The sequence below is a fragment of the Antechinus flavipes genome, chromosome 1 (genome assembly GCF_016432865.1).
Source record: "Antechinus flavipes isolate AdamAnt ecotype Samford, QLD, Australia chromosome 1, AdamAnt_v2, whole genome shotgun sequence".
NCBI lineage: Eukaryota > Metazoa > Chordata > Mammalia > Dasyuromorphia > Dasyuridae > Antechinus > Antechinus flavipes.
The window spans coordinates 380,124,963-380,147,162 of NC_067398.1; the positions used below are offsets into that span (position 1 = coordinate 380,124,963).

Below are 22,200 nucleotides of genomic sequence, written 5' to 3' on the forward strand. Positions count from 1 at the left end.
CCTCTCGCGCCCTCTGCCGCCCACGGCTCGGGTAGAATCGCGCGGGGGAGCGAGGCAAAGAAAGAGGGAAGCCAAGGAAGATCGCGTGCGGAGCTCGCGGGGAGCTTGTCATTCCCGTGCTTGCAGCCGCCGCGGCGACCTGGCTACCCGGGAGATGCTAGCTGGGTCCTTGCAGTCGGCTGGCGCGCTGCGAGATCTCCCGGCCGGGCCAGACGCCCTTCGTTCCACTCCGCGCGCAAGCTGCCCCGCTCCCAGCACTGCTTGATTCGTCGCGGGAGAAACCTGTGCACTCCTCCAGTCCTGAAACAGCGATCACCTGGTAAGTGTCACCCTTCTCCCGAGCCTGAAGCCGGGAAAGCCCCCTCCTTCCCTCCTCTCCCCTGCGCTCTTAGCGACAAGGAGGTGCGCAAAGTTCGCCCCGGAGCAGCGCGCTCTCCACTCTTCTTTCCTATCATAAACTCTCATTGCCGCTACCTCGGATGCTGCACAGGTTTTGGTGGAAAAAAGAGAAATCGTTTCCTAAGTCGCTTACTGCTCTTCAGATCATCTCATCTGGCCCCTTCCTGTGACAAATTACAGCAATAGAGGGTCGGACTTATTGAAGATAGTCAGAGAACAAGTCTCTCTCTCTCTAGGTCTCAGTTTCCATTACTGTAAAATGCAGGCAGGGGTAAAGAATTCCCAGATCAGGAGGTTTTTTTTTTTTTTCTCCCTTTTTCGTGTTTTGGATCCCTAATGTGGTCTGGGGAAGACTATGTAATTCCTTCTCACAATAATCTTTTTAAATATGTAAAATGAAACAAATAGAGCTACAAAGGTAACAAATGATTTGAAATAGTTATCAAAGCATATATTAAAAAAAACAAAAAACAAACCTGCAGTATGTAACCCAGTTTAAGAATTCCTGGGGATGATTTTCAAGATCTCTTTGTATCTGGCTAATCTTGTGCTTCCATGATTCCAAATTCAAAGTTCTTTCCTCTACTCCAGGTTCAAATGAATTGTAAAACTGAGTCTTGGGGAAATGGAGATGGAGGAGATAATTCTCTGATTATACAAACCTGAGCAAATTTGGGAAGTCATTTGAACTTAAATATAGATGTTTAACAATTTGCATTTGGTACCCAAGGATTAGAAAAAAGTCTTCACAGATTAGGTTTCCTTGCTCTCTCACCTGCTTTTAAGATACAGATTTTGTAACTATTAGTAAGTGTTGAGAAAAAGTGTCAAATGCCTCTAGACTGTTAATATTATCTATTTTCTCACCTTGACATTGGATGTATGATTTGGATAACTCTAGTTGAAAAGCAGAGCATGAACAAATTCAAGTAAAAGGGCCTTCAAAGTTTCCACTTCAGAAAGTCTGACCATGCAAATTCACCTAAGAGACAAAATTTTAAAATGATTTTTTTCTGGTTTTCTTTTCTTTTTAAAAAAATATTGGAAATCTCAGATGCCCTGAGAATTTACAGGACAGGGTGGGTCTCGGGATATTAGCCTAAAACGCGAAGTGACGCAGGAATGAGTTATTTCCTTTACACACATTGAGAGTAACGACTTCGCCATTTTTTGGTCCAGATCTGCTCTTAATATAAGAGTATTTGTGGACTACTGTAGAGCAGCTCCATTAAAAAGTAGACTAGATCATCAAAAAAAAAAAAAAAAACCAACTTTTTTTTTCAAGGCTGGGATGTTTGTGTGTTCACTGTGAGTATATCTTTACAGCCTACCAATATCCCAGGCTCTAACAGATGCTTATCCACTTCAGCCTCGAAGATTTGAAGAATGAACACTTGTGTATAATAAACATCATAAGCGATACCGAAATTTGGATGGATTCATTATACTTGACAAAAATAGTTATTTTTCAAAAACTCGTTTTGTATAAACTCTAAACATAACTTGAAAATGTGATTATTTCCCAACATTTTAAAAAATCTGTTTTAACTTATTTTCAAAATTGTGGATTTGGGTTTCTATAATTTCTATTCCCAAGTGAGAAAATAAATGAACTCTTGATTCCTGTTAATACATGGGGTGGAAGCATGCCTAGGATTGTTGGAGCTGAATTTCTTTTTCTCTATATCTATTTATTTACATTTCTATTGATCAATCTACCATTTACATTTGTATTAACTGTGAATGGCCATAGGAATGTAATCCTAAAAGAAATATTAATCACATTAGAGCAAAGCTGTAGAAGAAGGTGCCCCAATGATGATTCTCTAGGACAGTCTCCTGGATGATTATCCTTTGTTACAAAAAGGATGGACATTTAAGATGAATGCCTCTTTACCTGCCTTATTTTATTTTTTTTTGTCCTTGAATAGCAAGGATGTGACTACAAGGATATGATTTCAGAAGAGAATGTTACTTTCTATTTGAACCCACCAGCCTATGTTATATAGAATCCATTTCCTACTGTTGTTCTTGTAGATTAAAAGATGCAAGTTCAAATCCTTAGCTCTCCTACCTACTATCACTGTGATCTTGAGTCTTTATGTACTTCAGATAGATTAAATGATCTTTAAAGCCTCTATAAGCTTCCAACTCCTTGATCTTTTGACATAGTATTTAATATTCTATCATCAAAATTTCATCTTTAAGTCCTCTACGAGCTTCTGATTCCTTGATCTTTTGACATAGTACTTAATATTCTGTCATCAGAAATTCATCTTAAAGGTCTCTACAAGCTTCCGACTCCTTTATCTTTTTGACATAGTACTTAATATTCTATCATCAGAAATTCATTCAGTTCTTTATGTGACACTGTACCATGATAGGTTAAGCACTCAGTCTCTGGACCTCTGAATCTTTATAAAACGATGTTTACAATACTTGGAGTTCATGCGCCATAAAAGTGTGGCAAGGAAAGCATAATGTCCCATATTTAATAATTAACATTTTCTGTTTAGAATGATGATGATTAGGATATCATTATTAGTATTGGTAGGGATACTGTGGTGGTGGGTAACAAAGTTGAAGACAGAGTAGTATCTGGGATGGACTATCTCATTCTTTGCACCTAGAAGCAGTATAGAACAATTGTATAATTGTGGCAAAAACTCTGGTCTTGGAATTCAGGAGATCTGTGTTTGAGTATCAACTGACATTTAGTTAGCTAGCTGTGTAACCATAGTACCAACTCTGAAGTCAGGGACCTGTATTCAAATCCCACCTTTGATGCTTTTTTCCTGTATCACTTTGACTAAATCATTTAAACTTGATTTTTAAAAATTGTAATATATAAGGGAATTAAACTCTCTGCCTCTTTGGCCCCCCAAGCTAGGCCTATGAACCTCTGACCTTGGACGATGTATTTAATTTCTTGGTGTAGTTTCTTCACCAGTAAAGTGGGAATTATATACAATGTTCTCTCTCTTCCTGGGAGAACATTTCCCAAGTACAGGGGAGGAGGAAGGTGTCTACTCTCCTCCATTCTCTTCAGGTACCCAGTCTTCTCAGGAAACTGAGGGAGAGACTTTCACTACCTACACATGGCCTGAGCTTCCTCCTTTCTCAGTTTTTGTTGTTCTTAGAGTAGACTTCTTATGCAGCTTTCTGATGATGATGATGATGATGATGATGATAATAGCAAACAGGGGCTGAGTTTAAATCTGTCCTCAGATGCTTAGCAGTGTAACCCTGCACAAGTCACTTTAATTTTTTGCTTCATATTCCTCATCTGTAAAAAAAAAAAAAAAAAAAAAAAAAGGTTGGAGTAGGCAATGGCAAACCACTCCAGTATCTTTGTCAAGAAAACCCCAAATGGAGTCATAAAACGTCAGATAAAACCGAAAACAATTGAGCACAATAGCAAACATTTTAATAGCTAAGATTTCCAAAGTGCCTTACATATATTAAATCATTTTGTAGTCAAATTAACCCCATGAATGTGTGATCCATAAGAATTGCTCAGCAAACAATTGCTATATGGAGAAAGATATTATTCTTCTTTTTGCATAAGAATAAGATGTGCTTGCTATGAAAACATGTCAGAAAACAGTGTCTGGTAGAGAATGGAACTTGATATTTTAGAAATATAGCTTAAAACATTTTAGGGTCAGATAATTCCAAAGAAGTGGATGCCCTACACATTTTATGATCCACAATCTGATGGGGTCTTGGGCTAATTAGGATATTATTCCTAGGATGCATAGTGTTAAAACTTTTTTTTAAGTTTTATTTATATTTAAAAATAATGGGGGGGGGGGAGAAACATAATTTCCTATTAGTTTTAATGGATTATAAGTCCTTGTAGCAAAAAAACCCCAAAAAAACAAACAAACAAAAAAAAAACAACCTGTTGCACCCTACAGCAATTATATTCAAGTCTGATAATTAGGAAACACATTGTAGATTTGGGAACAAAAAAATATTGTTTCTAGATTTAGGTTAGATTTCTTTTAAGGTACATATAAGGAGCACATGGAGTTTGGAATTGAGGAAACAGAAGAGGTATAAGTCCTGTGCAGCTCTGGTTGTATGAATTACTTCCAAGTTTACTGTCCTGGATTGCTCTCTGCCATATAGCCAATTAAATGGGGTTTTCTGGATTGTATTTCCGCCAGGCCCTTATTAACATATTCATCCTCTGATGCCTTCTTTTAGGAGTCAGAGGCACTGTTTTCCCTGGCCAAAAGAAAAAAATAATAAGAATCTGCAGGTTTATTTTTATCTCTTTTTAGGAAAAAAAAACCCTCAAAGTTCATTTTTCTCTTGCTTGTACTTTATTTCATAGTCAAAACTGTTCCTTAGGAGACCTAATTTGTTAATATTAATATATTGTTAAAGGCACCTGAAAAATAGAATTAATAATAGTATCATTGGTATCAGTTCTCACCATGAACTGAAAGGCATATTATATATAGAGGGTATCTCAAGTCTTAGCATAGTGTTAAGCTATTAAAGCTGTGTATGTATATGTTTATGTTCACAATATGTTCACATACATATATTGCCATTTTTCAATTGTATCCAACTCTTTGTGACCTTTTTGGATTTTTTTAGTAAAGATATTGAAGTGGTTTGCCATTTTCTTCTGCAGTTCATTTTATGTATGAGAAAACTGAGGCAAACATCATTAAGTGACTTGCCCAGGATCATACAGCTAGTAAGCATCTGAGCCCACATTTGAATTCAGGAGGAATCTTTCTGACTCCAGGCCCTGCACTGTATTGAATGTGCAGTTTAGCTGCCCATAATACATACACATATATGTGTATATATATACACACACATACATATATGTATACATATATAAACATTATTACACACGAATGTGTCTCTGTGTATACATGTTTACACTTTTGTACGAAGATTACAAACACACAGGAATTTAAAACGGACAATAAAACCTAATTTTTTTTTGAAAGTTTGCATGCAATACCCGATTGATGGAGAATGAAAGTTGTGTACTTGAAAAGTTTTCACTGGGTTTACATCAATTAAAAAAAAGTCATCTAGCCAACTTCAATTGTGATTTTCTCAGCTGTTTTGAGTCTGGTGATAATAAGCCCAGTTGCACACAAAGCCTGTGATTGGGAGACAGGGTTCATGCCAACAGAGAGGAATGCCTCTGAAGGTTTGTGCACTGGGTGGAGGAGGCCTTCTTTCAGCCAGCCTTGGACTGAGGGGAAGGAGGCAGACATTCTGGGAAGCCAAGCAGGTTAAGTTTTGTTTTTTATCCTTGGCCAGAGCTGGGATTTCACCAGTGGAGGCTTAGCACCTGGCACCTGCTTTGCAACTTTTTAACCTGGGGCCTGTGAACTTAAACATTTTTTTCCCTTAATATTTTGGCAACTGTATTTTATTGGTTTCCTTTGCAATCCTTAATAATTTATTTTATGCCCCAAACACCCTTCTGATAAGAGATTCCTAGATTTCATCAGACTGGCAGGGTGGGGTCCTTGATACAAAAGAATTTTAAATACTCCTGGGCTAGTCAGAGTATGGTAAAATGAGACTGTGCTATTTATTATTTTTCAGACTATTCAGTCTCATTTTGGGACACAGGGAGGTGAAGGTATAGCAGTGTTTGGGTCTAGATATAACTTTAAGGTATTGTCAGCCTCTGCTCACTAGGATATATGCAACAGGACATATTATCACCTGCCTCTAAACAGCTGAGAAATATCACACTTGAAGTTTGCTAGATCATTTCATTAATTGATGCAGATCCAATGGAAATTCCAAGGACACAAGTTTCATTCTCCATCAAGTCAGTATTGCATACAAACTTTCAAAGAAATACTAGGTTTAATGGTCTCTTTTAGACCTGCTTAAGAGAGATTCAACATACTTTTAATGTTAATGAATCCTATGAAACTGACTGGGAGTTGCTGTTCTGCTCAGTTAACCATGATGGGTGACTTTTTTTTTGTTAGTGGGTAAAAGTAGAGGTGATCCAGAGTTTCTATTGACTTTTTGTTTTAATGATGAGTCCTGCAATTTATCTTTTATGTGTCTTATATGTAATTGTTTGCATGTTGTGCCCCCCAAATTAGATTGTGAGCTTCTGGAGATCAGGGACTGGCTTTGCTTTTCATTATAACCCAAGAATCTGACATGCTGTATGCACTTAGTAAATTCCTGTTGTTTTGAATTGCAATTAAGGTTCAAAGACTTTTGCTCCGGAGCTTATTTCAAGAGTCAGCCCAATATATACAGACGATCCTCTAGGCTATTCTAGGGATTTCTTCATTATTTGTCACCAGGACATCTATGGAACCTATATGTGTTATAGATAGATAGTGGTTGGAAAGAACATTTTTGGAGCACAGAGTTGAAAAGAGTTACATAGTATGGGAGCAAATTATCCAGAATTGAAATGAAATTCATAGCTTAATTGTTTATGAAAAATTTTACTCAACTTCATTCCTTTGGGATATAACTAACAAGCTATATGAGCATATTCTACACCCAAAGAGTATTTTAAAAAATAAATAATGTGTTGCAGTGGAGACAGTGATGTCTTTGGAATCAAAGGTATTGCATTTGAATTCTGACTTAACTCTTTACTTGTGTGAGCACAGATAAAGTATGTAATTTTTCTGGTCCTCAGTTTCTTTATCTGTAAAGTAAGAGCTTTGGGCTGCATGACCTCTTATGTCACTTCTAATTTGGACTGCTAATAGAAATAAAATAATATTTTAGAGAAATATTTAAGTAATGGTAGTGTAGAGAAAAGAGCAGGAGAGACTCAAGTTGTAGTCTTAGCTATGTCAATAACTGGCTATATGACTATGGCAAATTCATTATCTATTCTAACTCTCAGTTTCCTGTCTTTAAAATGAGCCAGTGGGGCAAGATCAGAGTTCTCCAAACTTCATCAGTGGAAATGATTACTCCATCCAATGAGAATTAGAGTTCCATGAGAAAATTTCCATAGTAGTTTTATCCTTTAGAACATTAAATATGAATTATAAATACTTCAGAAATAATCAGAAATACTTCATTTAAATGTAGAATATAATGATAATATTTGGGTGTGAAATAAACATATATTTTCTCTATTTTGCCCATAAACATCACTTCATTTATTCAGAGGATGAAAGACACTACAGAATAGTGGATTAAGAGCTGGCGTTGGCGGCAGAAAGAACTGGATATAAGCTCTACTGCTGACTCATACTAGTTATGTAACTGCGGGCAAGTTACTTAATGTCTCAATGCCTCAGGTAACACTCCAAGGCTCTAAGTTATACATGTGTTGTAGCTGCACCAGGGGAAAGGAATTTCCACACAGGGAGTTACTTATGTGGATGAGATCCTGTCTGGGTCACCCCAAGGGGGAAAAATATCTCAAGGGTATGTCATACTTCTGGATCAGGATTTTGGGGTTCCATTCATCTATTTTAAGTCTCTAGTTTTTTTGTAACCCTATTTGGAAAATACTCAATGCTTTTTAAAGACTTAGAGCTCTAAAGTTTTATGATTTATTTTTATGTGGAATCATGTTAGGTTAGATGATGCTTCTAGATATATAAATACATATCCTTTTCTTGATACTTGCATACTTTTCCAAATGGGTACAGAAAATTTGTGTCCCTCTATGACATCAAGTTAAAAAATTCAGAATAAATATCTTCATTGTTATAGTTTGTCCACTGGCATAATGACTGATTTGAAACATGCTGACATTTTTGGCACAGATATCGCTTCATCTCAGGCTTCCTTCACCCTCCCCCACCTTCACCATAGTTGGCTAAAATCAAACTTGATCCTAAAGATAAATTGCGGGACTTTGACTAGAAAAGGTTCATAGTCTCCTAGTCTTCACAAACAGTCCATAAGATATGTAAAGTTGTGAAGAAAAAGGAAGATAAATGGCATCTTACTGAGAAGCCACAAAGACTTACCCCTTGAGACATTAACACAAAGCAACATTTAACTCAGGACACTTGAATACTTTGATCTTATTTGGGGCAAACTGGAAAGCAGTTTATTGACAGTATTTACCTTGCCTATAAATGGTGGTGATGGTGTGTGTGTGTGTGTGTGTGTGTGTGTGTGTGTGTGTGTGTGTGTGTGTATTTGTATAAATGTAGGTTTACCTTTGATTTTGTGTTTGAGATGTTCATCTACTTCAGAATTAGCCTTAGGAACAAAATGATGGAAAGCTTACCAAGGTGTGAGAGAGGAAGCCCAACACAGAGAAACCCTTTAAAGCGAAGATTTTACAATTTGTGTGGGAACAGAAGTCCACTTATTGAAAGGAAGTGCTGAGGTTATGTCCATTGTGATAGGAATGGTGTAACTATAGAGATGTAAAAATGGCAACGTCTATATTAATATTGTATTGTCCCAGACAAAAAGCAAGTGGGTGGCTGCGTGTCTCAGTTGACTTTTCCTGGAACATTTCCTTGTAGATTAAAATGCAGGTGTAGGTAAATTCATAGAGGCAGATGTCATTTCCAGAAACCTCAGAGACTGAGTTAGCAAGTGTGGGACAGGAGGAGATGATAAAAGAATAATAACAAAAATAATAACCCACTTATGTATCATGTTGTGGCTTGCAAAGAGCCTTATTCACAACACTTTGAGATAGAAGGAAAAAAGGCAAAATTGTGAAGAGTGGAAAGGCTAGTCTCTTAAAATAGCTGGAAACATTTATTTCCAGATTTGTAGGAAGAAATGACACAGTGGCCTTAAAGGTTAATAGTAGGATCATAAGATCCAGAACTTTAAGGAACCTGAGAGATCATCTGCTCTCACCTCCCGAACTTTTCAGAAAAGAAGATGAACCTTTTAAACATAAAAATCAAATATAAACCAAGTATTCAGGTGTCTTGAGTTAAGTGTTTCGTGTTGTGCGACTTCCTGAGTCACACAGCTCACTGCCCCGTAAGACAGCATTTGAATTCAGAATCAGAGTTCTTTCTGGCAAGCAAAATGCTGAATTACCATGATTTTCTTGCTTTTGTTGGTTTTTGAAATTGGCTCATTTGTGCTTTTCTGTTCCAGGGACAAAAACGATGATTCCACCAGGAGAGTGTATGTATGCTGGGAGGAAAAGAAGAAAACCTATTCAGAAACAGTAAAGTATCATATTTTCTGTTTTTTTGATGGTGGGTAAGAAAGTGATAAATTAGATAAAACTAAATTACAACCAGTTTCCTGTCATTTCTAGACAAAGGTCCAGATAGCTTCTAAGTTATATTGGTGGATGCCACATATTGAGCCTCATTTCATATTTGCAATACTTGTATTTATTCTCCATGAAAGAAGTAAAGGAACCTTAGTCCTGAGAAAATCATACAAGTCCTGTGGAAAAAAGCATTAGTCAAGAAAGACCATTATCACTCAAATAAGAAACAATTTCCAGATGCCCTAGCCAAGCCAGCTGAAGGAAATGGGATTTTTCCTAATGATCTCCTGTATCACTTCTGTTGCACCAAGTAATTGTAAAACCTGATAATTTCTTCTCTTTCAAGAAAATGTTTTCAACAAACAAGCTGATGTTTTAGTTTGCCTTCTTTTTAAAAACATTGGTCTGATTTGAGTTTCCCAAATGATGGAAAAGGCAAGGATTATAGAATCAGTCAATCAGCAAGTCTTTATTATGTATGGGTTTACTAGAAATACAAAGTCAAAAAAAAGAAACAATTTCTTCCATCAACAAACTTATATTTTATTGGAGGAGACTGCCTGTATAAATAAAGAAAAAATAAATATAATATAATTTTTAGGAGGGGGCACCAATACCTGGCAGGGTCGAGAGACGACTTAGAGAAGGTGGCAAGCTGATTCTAGAGATTCTAAGAGGTAGCAATAAGGAAAGGAAAGCTTTCAAGGCATGGAGGACAGCCTTTGCAGTCACAGAGATGGGAAATGGGTAGCCAGAGCATTTAGGCTAGAAACCTATTTTCCAAAGGATATTTCATCACCAACCTCTGATTTTCTACTGTACTGTAATTTCCTTTTCTTGTTGATAATAGCATTTGTAAAATACCTTAAGATTTACATAATGCTTTATAAACATCATCCCATTTGATTCCTACAATATCCTTGGGAGGTAGGTGCAATTATTATTGAGACAGATAAAAACCAAATGATTTGCCTGGTAACTAGTAAGGATCTGAATTTAGGTTTTCTTCCTCCCTCCCTTCCTCCCTTCTTTCCCTTTACTTCCTTCCTTCCTTCTTTCCCTTCCTCTCTCCCTCCCTTCTTTTCTTCCTTCCTTCCTTTCTTCCTTCCTACCTTCTTCCCTCTTTCCCTCCTTCTTCCCTCGTTCCCTCCCTTCCTTTTAATAGTATTTTTTTCCAATTGAATGTAAAGATAGTTTTCAACATTCATTTTTGTAAGATTTTGAGTTCCAAATTTTTCTCCCTCCATTCTTTTCCTTTCCTCTCCAAGAGAACAAGCAATCTAATATAGATTATATATGTATGATCTTACTAAACATATTTCCACATTAGGCATGTTGTGAAAGAAGAATCAGAACAAAAGGGAAAAACTATGAGAAAAAAGAAACAAAAAAGTGAAAGTAGTATGCTTTGATCTGTATTCAGACTCTGTAGTTCTTTCTCTGGATATGGATGGCTTTTCCATTCTTTTGGAATTGTTTTAGATTATCATATTGCTGAGAAGAGTTAAGTTTATCATAGTTGACCGTTACATAATGTTGCTGTTAGTGTATACAATGTTTTTCTGATTCTATTCACTTCACTTAGCATTAGTTTATGTAAATTCTTTCATGATTTTCTGAAATCTGTCTCTCATAGCACAATAGTTTACCATGACATTCATATAATAAAACTTGTTCAGCCATTCCCCAATGGATGGGAATTCTTTCAATTTCCAATTCTTAGCCACTACAAAAAGAACTGCTCTAAATATTTTTGTACTTGTGGATCCTTTTCTCCTTTTTATGATCTCTCTGGGATTCAAATGTAGTAGTTGTATTTCTGGATCAAAGTGTATTAATACTTTTATAGTCCATTGGGCATATGAATTTGGGTTTTCTTGACCCCACATCCAGCCCTTAGCTGCCTCCTGATGATTTACCTTCAAATCTCTCACAACTTCCAGGGAGAGTGAAGAAAGACATCAGAAGAGAACAATATTACTTCTAGTGGCTTTCTTCTGGCGTGAAATATAATAAAGGAATTCTATTAGGATCTGCGTTCCCTGCCTCCTATTATCCAATGAGTATTTGATGTTAAAGAATGTACCAGATGAATTGGTGGATCAAACTACCCACTGCTTGAATGATTTATCTTGGTCAGCTGTAAGCTCTATGGCTCATGAGGTATTCTCTACATTTCTTCTTGTGTGGACCTCAACTTTTACATATTCTGAGTATCTACCTGATTTCATTCAGGGACAGCATTTTGGATCATCAGCTCTATATGAGAGCTCCTTAAGCTTTTTCCACTCTTGATCCCTTTTCACTTGAGAACTTTTTACATGACTCTGGGTATGTAGATATATAAAATAGGTATGCAAATCAAACATTCACTGATAATAATTCACAATTCCACATCTCCCACATTCATTTAGTTATGAGACCCTACAAAGGGTTTCAATCCACAGTTTTAAGAAGCTGGGAAACTACATAAGCTCTATTGGTATGAAAGAGTAAGAGGTACGGTATATTGCGTGACATGTAGTAGGTGTTTGATTAAACTTATCGACTGATTAAAACCCAATTAGGTTTTAAAAGTTTATACATTATGGAGGTCTTAGTGATGTAAGACCAAATATCTTTATGTCTCCAGCATTTAATATTAGCATCTTGCACCTGGCAGAGATTACACATTGCCAGACACCATTCCCATGGTAACTTCTACCATTAACTGGGTTGTATATGTCTTTGTGTGTATATTTAAAGTGTGTTTTTTTTTTCTTCTGTGGAAGCTCAGTATTCTGTGCCAGAATGTTTAATGTTCCATACCCACCTCCCCAAAAAACAATGGCAGAAAAAAATTGGTTTTGGTTTCCTTTGTCTGAAGGGTAGGTGTGATCGTAGGGATGAGAATTGAGAGACTGCAGGGGAATGGCCTGAATTGCTGCTAGTAAGTTAGAGCTAAAGTGTCCGTGTGCCAGACGGAGAGAATATTCCCAGAAGAGCTCAGAGGGGAAAGCCTGGCACAGGCATTGAGGCTCAAGTGCCTGATGGGGGAGGGGATAAAGGTCACAGCAGCAGAAAGTCTTACAGCTTTTCCAGTGCCTCAGTATGCTGTTAGGAGATGCATATTTCCTGAGGGGAAGTTCAATTCATTTCAGTTACTGTGTGCAAGGCAGTGTATTTTTGAGAGAAAAATACAACATCAAGCAGTGCTGGATTTTTGACATCAGAGAATCTGGATTACAGTCTTGGATCTGCCCCTTATTACCTGTGTGACCTTTCCTTGGGCAAAATCCTGAGGCAGAAAAACTTTCTGGATCTTCATTTTCTCATCTGTAAAATGGTGAGGGGTTGGATTAGATAAACTTTCAAATCCCTTCCAACTTTAAATCTGTGCAACTACCCTTGCCCTTGGGGTGCTTATATTTTGGGGTCACTATATACATGTAAATTCAGAATAGTTGCGGGAGGAAAACAGTAACAATTTGGGAGGGAATCATGAAGGGTTCCAATGATGGAAACTGCACTTTGTTTTAAGGGAAGGTAGGAATGAGAGAAAGCATTCAATTATTCAATCAGTCAGGAAACTTAGGCTCCTACTATGTGCCAGACATTCTACTAAGCACTGAGAATAAAAAAAGAGTTCTTTCATTATATGAAGGCCAACTGTGATGAATCTGGTTCTTCTCAGCAGTGGGGTGATTCGAGACAATTCCAATAGGCTCAGGATGGAAAATGCCATCTGCATCTAGAGAATTATGGAGATTGAATGTAGATTGAAGCATAATTATTTTACCTTTGTTTTTTTTCCCTTGTGGTTTTTTTACCTTTTGGTCTGATTTTTTTTTTGCACAACATGATAAATATGAAAATATGTTAAAAGGATTATACAAATTTAACCTATCAGATTGCTTATCATCTTGAGGAACAGGGAAGTAAGTGACAGAGGGAGAAAAATATAGAACACAAAATCTTACAAAAACAATTATTGAAAATTAACTTTATATGTATTTGGAAAAATAAAATACTATTGGGGGGGGGAAAGTTCTTGCCCCTAAGTGCATTCTAATGGGAGAGATCACAAGCAAATACTTAGATGCAAACTATATGAAGGATAAATAGAGAATAATTAATTTTTGTTAAAAAGAAGGTACTAGAGTTAAGAGGAATTAGGAAAGCATTCTTGTAAAATTGGAATTTTAGTTGGAACTTAAAGGAAGCCAGGGAAGTCAGAATTCAGAACTGGGGGGACAGTCAGAGAAGATGTTATAGTGGAACCGCTGAGAGGCCATTGGATAAAAAATTATGTGTTGAGGAGTAAGTTGTAAGAAAAACTAGAAAGGTAGATAGGAGACTAGGTTATGAGGGAACTTGAATGTCAACCACAGGATTATGGAGTTAAACCTTGAAGTTATAGGAATCCACTGAAATTTACTGAGAAGCAGAGGGTGATATACTTGGTCAGCATGGGGATCACCAGCTTTTGCAAAGGCGTGGAAGAAAGTTGGAAAAGAACATTCTTTCAGTCCTATCTCATTTTCTTTTCTGAATTTAAACTTATCTTTGGTTTTAGAAGACAGAAAATTCTTTTGGTATCTGAAATTTCTTAGAGACAAGCAGAGAAATGACAGAAGTTGCAAGAAACTATTTTAGAAGAAAATGTCTTAGGGGTACTCACAACCAGAATCATGACTGAGGGTAGGCAGGGTGGGTAAGCAGAGTAGAATGTTTTCTTTGGTGTGACTCTCAGAGAAATAGAGTCAGGTGTGATTTAAAAAATAATACCTTTAATACAATTATTTCATTTGTTATTATTGTTAATTATAATATATTATATAAAATATATTCCAATTATATGTAAATTACATGTAATTTAAAAAAATTTGACTTCTAAATTCTCCTCTTCTGTCCTTCCTTGAGAAGGCACACAATTTGATATTAATTATACATGTGAAGTATACAAAATATATTTTCATTTTAGGCATATTAGCAAAAAAACCCCATAAAATGAAACAAATGGAATTATTATCATTCCTACTTCATTGATTAGGAAACTGAGGAAGATAGGCAAAGTGACTTTTCCTATAGTCACACAATTAGTGAGTATCTGAGGCACATTTTGTACTCTAGTCTTCTGAACTCAAGGTTCAGTACAAAGGTAGTAAACATCAGGATTGTGCATAGTGCTTTTCACAGAGCAGGTATATAATAAATGTGCAGTAAATGGATGAATTTTCTGATATAAAGGTCTATTCTACCTTTGGAATTTTCCCAAGGTGTATGAATATCTTAGCATTTCAAGAACAGAGACAGATGGACTAAATGGGAGATTTTAAGGGTTAGCTAACTCTTGGAAGGAGCCAGTAATTTTCCTTTACTTCATCTATGGATTGAGAATGTGTATAAGGTGACCAGAGGAAAACCTTGATGTTTCTTTATAGTGCTGCCCTAGGAATGGAAACTGTATTTTGGGAGGGCATGTGTTTTGACAAGTAAAGATTTATTTTTGTAAGCTCATTTTCAGAAATCTGTGCATCAAAAACATTTTTTGGTCAATAAAATAATAAATTAAAATAGCCTCGTGGCACATAGAAAACAATATGCTTTCCTTGATCTTATATCTGGGTTGATGTGCAATAAAAGGAGTACTTTTGGTAGGTGCCTTAATTTTAAATTTCCTGGTTGTAATTTTGGCTGCATTGAGTGTTTTAAAGATTTTGCATTTGGGAGGGAAGAGAGGGACCTGTAAAAACAATGTAAAGAAACTGGATGTTCACTAAATGTTCACAGATTTAAACAAACATATGAAGTGCATTCATTCAATAACCGCATATTTAAATAAATCAACTTAACAGTTCATTGATCCTGGATTTATTTTTGTTCTTTTGTATGTATGTAGCATCATACAGTGAAATAAACACTACTCTGCTTATTCAAAACCTAGTTATTGCCATTTAGTAAATGCAGCTGTGTTTATTTCTGTGGGGAGAGCTGCAGGTATGTGTATATGATTTCTGTAGGAACTCCTTTAGCATTAAGCTCAAGGGAAATTTGGAAGTTAAAATAACTTGCTTTTGAGCCTGATCCTTGTGTAGACGTGGGCTGTTCTAAGTAGTAGCCCTTTCTTTCTACTGGATGGGAGGTGGTAGGGGGAATAGAACCCTGGCTTTGTGGTACATGTGGTTTTCATTTATAAACTCCTAAGGAATTGTGGCTTCAAGTGAGATGGAGGCCAGACAGGGGCTTCAGGTGGGATGGAGGCCAGACAGGGAATCACCTTTGCTCCGGATTGTGAGGGTTCCTTCCTTGCCTTCTCCAATTTGGACATTTATTTCCCCAATAGATGGAGCAGTAGCTTATTAAGCAGAAGACACTTAACCCCAATTATGGGTCTCCTAGGAGGCAGTGGATAGAGAGTTGGATCCAAAATCAGGAAGGACTGAATTGAAATTCAGCTTTAGATACTTACTAGCTGTGTGAGCCTGGACGGGTCAGTTAAGAACTGTCTACTTCATTTTCCCTAGATATAATTTAAGGACAATAAAAGTACCCATCTCTTTGGGTCATTGTGAGAATCAAATGAGATTATATTTATAAAGTACTTAGCACATTTTCTGGAATATAGGAGGCATTTAGTAAATGCTTACTCCCTTTTCCCTTATCCTCTCTCCACTTGCAGGATATTTTAGAGGACATACTTACTTCAGGTAGAGGTTTAGGGGCCAGATGATTTTGGCAATCTCTTCAAAGTCTAAGGTTCTGTGACTCATTGATATGTTTTAGCACTCACTTCCATCCCTAAAAATACTGATGTGATCTTGAGAAAAGGCAATACCATTCCTATGTTGGTAAAATATTGATGATAATTAAAATCGCCCTTGCCTGACATAGTAGGAGTGGATGAATGAAGATAGAATAATTCACTTTTATTTATTAAGTGCCTTGCCATTTCATGCTACAGTAGAAAGAGTTTCACATTCCCTCTCTCATGTCCACTACCTCTGTGACTCTGATGTTCACTACCTCTTAACTTTCTTAGGTCTCCTCAAGGGGCAGGGATAAAACTAGATAGCTTCTGAGGTTCTTTTAAGATCCATGATTGAAAGTTAATATGAGCTTTTTTGGGGAGAAGCATGAGGAAAACACTAGTACCTGAGGGTACCAGGAAAAGTCTCATTACAAAAGGAAGCTCCTGACCTTCCGAACCAAGTTCCTCCATGACCTTCAAATGCTTGGGGGCCAGGACTATCCCATTCTTTGTCTATTTGTTACATAAGACTTGTAGTCTCATCTGTGACAATAGGTTTGGATGACCCATGTCAGCTTCCTTGTTCAAGTGGTAAATGGGGTATTGTAAACTGAGGAAGAATTATTTCCCATATTTATATATCACCCACAAATAAATGAAAGTATATATTCATGCACTTCACAATATTGTATACTAGGCCAGTCATTGTCCAAGGACAGTGTATCTTAGGGTGAACGGAGAAGTGTGATGGGGAGCTTGCTGCTATATACCCTTAACATCTCTTCTTACCAAATTCTTATTTATTCCAAGAGCCAGTCAGGATTTTTTGGGAAAAATTTGGTCGGTGAAGCTCTCTAGTTTTCATAGTCAAGCAGTAGTGAAGACCCTAGCAACTCTCCTTAATTGTAGACTTTGACATTTTTAGTGGGAAAAATTAGCTGCTTTGTAATGTTGCCACATTTTTATCCATTTCCTCAAAATCATTCCCTCTGCTGAGCTCCACTTCCTTAATTTTGATTGAGTTGAATGTGTAGTTTGCATTCATGAACTGATTTCCCCCCAAGACCAGAAAAACTAAATGGTTACTTTGCTCATACTAGGTTTTGGAATTAGTGTGCTCCATGCTGGAACATTGTTAGTCTTTTAGATTCTTCTTAAAGATCTCTCTCCCCTTGGCAGGGGGAAAGGTTAAAGGGTAACAATCATAAATATTAGATTGCTTTCCCCTTCTTGTAGAGGTTTCCCTTCCTTATCCTAAACTTTTTTTTGAGACAGAGAAGGTCCTTTATTGTTTTTTCTCTCACATTCTCTTCTGAAGTTTGTGATCAACCCTGACAGAGAATCTCTTTCCCACAGCATTGACTTATAAAGTTGTGAACTCTATCACTTATCTATGTTATTTTTAGATAGAAAAATGTCAGGGATAGAGGGGAAGATGATCAATAGGAGAATTCCTGAAATAGTCATACCTATCTTGGTTTCCACTCTCGTGTGTGAAGTTGAAATGAACAAAGAAGGTGCTGAAGAAAATGTGGAAAAAAATTGTAAAACAAATTCTAAATGCTAACTTTCAATTCAGCACAGATTTATAAATTGCTTACTGTGTGCCAGTCAATAGGGATACAAAGACAAAAATGAAACAATTTGTGCCTCAAGGAACTAATATTTTATTTTATTTTATTTATTTATTTAATTTTAATTTAATTTTATTTAATAATAACTTTATATTGACAGAATCCATGCCAGGGTAATTTTTTACAACATTATCCCTTGCACTCGCTTATGTTTCGATTTTTTCCCCTCCCTCCCTCCACCCCCTCCCAAGATGGCAAGCAGTCCTATGTATGTTAGATATGTTGCAGTATATCCTAGATACAATACATATTTGCAGAACTGAACAGTTCTCCTGTTGCACAGGGAGAATTGGATTCAGAAGGTAAAAATAACTCGGGAAGAAAATCAAAAATGCAAATAGGAACTAATATTTTAAAAAATTTATTAAAGCTTTTTATTTTCAAAACATATGCATGGATAATTTTTCAACATTGACCCTTGCAAAACCTTGTGTTCCAAATTATCTCCTCCTTCCCCCCACTCTCTCCCTTAGATGGCAAATAATTCAATATATGTTAAACATGGTAAAATATATGTTAAATCCAACATATGCATACATATTTATATAATTATCTTGCTGAACAAGAAAAATCAGATCAAAAAGGAAAAAATGAGAAAGAAAATAAAATTTAAGCAAACAATAACAAAAAAGAGTGAAAATACTATGTTGTAGTCCACACTCAGTTCCCACAATCCTCTCTTTAAATGTAGATGGCTCTCTTCATCACAAGATCATTGGAACTGGTCCGAATCATCTCATTGTTGAAGAGAGCCATGTCTATCAATCCTATAATCTTGTTGTTACAGTGTACAATGATCTCCTGATTCTGCACATTTCATTTAGCATCAGTTCATGTAAGTCTCTCCAGGACTTTCTGAAGTCATCCTGCTGATCATATCTTATAGAACAATAATAAGGGAACTAACATTTTTATTGTCTTAGACAAATGTATATATCCTTCTTGCCCAGGAAGACAGAAGAATAAAGGTAAGAGGGGATGAGAAATGATTGACTAAAAAAGAAAGTAATGGATATGGGGGCAGGATGGAAGTTATCTTATAAAACAAAATCTGGTGTGAAACATTGGAAAGAGAAGAAACTGGGTAGGAATTTGGTTTCTTTGAGGGTAAAACTACTAGTGAGTTTTGGGAAAGTGAGAGAATTTTAATAGCAGTGAGGAGAGAAATGAAATAGGAAGTGGGACCTGATTCAACACATCTCTGAAATTTTATGTCTTCATTTAAGATTGAATTACATAGTCTGTATGACTGAATTTGTAACCCCTTTGGGGGTAGAGTCTATGCCTGCTTGTGTTGAATATTGATTCCACTGATGTTAGATGAAAATAACAATATTTAAATGAGTAATTAATTCACATTGACCTGTTCCTCTTGTATTTAAATATTATTCACTATACTTGAAACTCAGCTCAAGTGATATGTTAATTTAATATGACATGAGTTCTGACTATATGATCATGATTTTGTTGCTGTTTAGTTACTTGCATTGTGTCCAGTTCTTTGTGGCCCCATTTAGGGGTTTTCTTGGCAAAGATACCAGAATGGTTTGCTATTTCAGTTTCCAGCTTATTTTACAGATGAGGAACTGAGGCAAACAGGGTACAGACTTGCCCAGACTCACAAGTTAATAAGCATTTATTAATTGCTTACTATGTGCCAAGCACCTTTAAGCATAAATATAAGGAATTAGAAAGATCATTCCAGCTTTCAAGGAACTTACATTCTGTTATGGAACGACAGCATATAAAAGGAAGCTGGAAATGGGGAAGAGAATGCCTCTTCTGGGGCCTTCCTCAAAATGGAGGCTCACCAATGAGAGAATGATGCTCTATGAGAGCAGAGGGAGAGGGGAATTAAATCATGATGACAAAAACCAAAGAGTTTTGTCTCTATAGCATAGATTCTAAATGTTTTAAGAACTCAGGGAAGAAAGGAATGAGAGAAGAAGAAGGTCTCATGTAACTGAAACTTGGGGTGTCTCAGTTAAGCAGATGGGATGGTATTCCAAGCAAGGAAAAGTTGTCCAAATGAAGGTATAATTACCTTGTCACCATTGCTTTTATCTTTGTGAAGAATAATTCATTCCTTGTGATACTAATCCTTGATCCATTTGTAGATTTAACTAAAAGTTTTTTGGTGAAGGTGTATTTTTGGCTTCTCCATTTAAAACCATCATTGAATTCTAAACATTATGCAGCGAGGCTCCTTCTATCAGATTGTACAGTGTGATTTCTGAAGGTCTTTTCCAGTTGTATGTTCTCACTTCCATAGATGGTGTATAACCTGACCAATACATATCTCTCAGCACATTATTAGAATTTTAAAAGAGAAGAAATATGTAGTATTAATATATGGTAGAGAAAATAGGAATCATTTACCCCTGGAAACATTACAAAAAAGATAGGGATTTTATTTGCATGTGAAAAGGTTTGCAAAAATGGAACTCTGTGTAGCCAGTGAATTTGTTCCCCCTCCAAGCATCTATGTAGTTCATTACTGCTCTGAATTGTGGTACTTCTTTAAAATCTAGTGAGTGCAAAGCAAATGTTTCCAACTCAGACAGTATTGTTTTGGTTCATGTGGAAAACCTTGATTTGGGAATAAAGCAAATTTGTTGATGTAATCAGCTCAGTTTATATGGTGAGTTTTGTGTTTGTGTTAAGATTTAATATACTGAAAAATAGAAGAAAATATGTAGGTGGTCTTTTCCCAGAACCGCAAAAGGTTGTATCTCCATTTTGTAAAATGTAGTAGATTCTCTGAAAAATTTTGTCAGAGCAATTGAAGTTAGAATTTGGCTTGGGGAAAAAACCTGAATTCTCCAGATGTGAACTGAAATTTTGAATGCCATTTACTACCTGTATGAATTGAGCAAGTCTTTTAACTTCTCTACACTACATCGCTTCATCTGTAAAATGATATGGTTATTCAAAATATCATGTCCTGTTCCTTGGTCTATGGTTTCATGTTAAATTTAATTAGATAAATATACTCTGAACTATTTAGGTTAATGGAAGTCCTTTCCATCATACCCACTTTATCTTGCATTGCTCAGGAATTTCAATGTTCTATATTTGATAAATATTTTTGATTACTGATAAGATATCTTCAGTGTTGAAACCTTAATATGGTAACTTTCTTAGGAAAATTTTTCTGTGAAAGATGTTTAAACATAAGAATAGGGACTAGATATATGACTTCATTGGTAAAGAAAATTTCTAGATAAGGAAACTCCCTCTAGTAATGCTGTCTTCCCTATAAGTCCAAGTATTTGGCTCATTTGTCCTTGTACATGAAATCGTTTTTAAGAATAATTGTTGTAGATATTTTCTGTTTTTCTTCTTTTTTGTTATCTGTCCATTTTCATTCACAAAATTCTAATCTAATGATTCACAATCATATGGAGGTGATCCTGGGTTGTTAAAGACTGCCAGTAAAGTAAGAGTGCTAGTAATGGATTGGGACCTCCTTTTCTGCAACTTGTAGCCTTGAGAGTTGCTTGGAATGCTGAGAGGTGACTTTTACCCAGTCACATAGCCGATATGTATCACAGACAAGACTTGAACCTAAATAATCTTTGTTCCAAAGTCCACATACTACTAACTATGCCTTTCTATCTGTCTTTATTATTTACATGTGCCCCTGCCTAAAAGTTCCCATTGAAAATTTTTTAACCATTTCTTGATAATTTAGTGTTTTCATATTATAAGCATAAACTATTCTAATACAATGCTAGAACTATAGTGTAAGACATAAGACTAGATAGATAGGTTTTGATACCAAGATATTCCATAGAACTTGCTTTGTGTCAAAAGTCTATGATATTAACTAGTAAAATGTCCACATCTTTGCTTCCAACTCTTTGGTGATATTCCGGTCTCTCTAGTGATCTCAAGGGATATTATGAAATTCTCAAAAAAGAACTTATTACTACTCATTTTTGCTTATAACTGTGTGATATTCACTCCTTTGGGAAAAAATTTTAATTCTTTGGTGAAAGTTTCCTTTCTGAACATTTGCATCTTTTTTCATAAGTGGAATGTCAGGCTCATAACCTCTAGTGCAGAATAGAATAATTGACTTAGAAGCCATATAATTTTTCCTTTACCAAATTATTTCCCCATTTTTTAGATTTTTTTTTTACTTTGGTATTGGTGTCCGCTTGACTTTATACTAGCATTAAAAAAGTTTGTTATTTATCTGTTACTCTTGTTATTCAGTCATTCAGTCATGTCTGACTCTTTGT

The 22,200-nt window shown here is 36.1% G+C and overlaps 1 protein-coding gene across 1 annotated transcript in view; it reads left to right on the forward strand.

Moving 5' to 3' along the window:
• Nucleotides 1-236: 236 nt before the first annotated feature.
• AHRR (aryl hydrocarbon receptor repressor) overlaps nucleotides 237-22,200 on the forward strand; it is a 255,083-nt gene continuing 233,119 nt past the window's right edge. Inside the window, exons 1-2 of the mRNA XM_051969788.1 lie at nucleotides 237-319; nucleotides 9,466-9,538. Coding sequence (XP_051825748.1) covers nucleotides 9,477-9,538 — 62 coding nt within the window. The 5' untranslated portion in view covers nucleotides 237-319; nucleotides 9,466-9,476. The remainder of the gene's footprint in view (nucleotides 320-9,465; nucleotides 9,539-22,200) is intronic.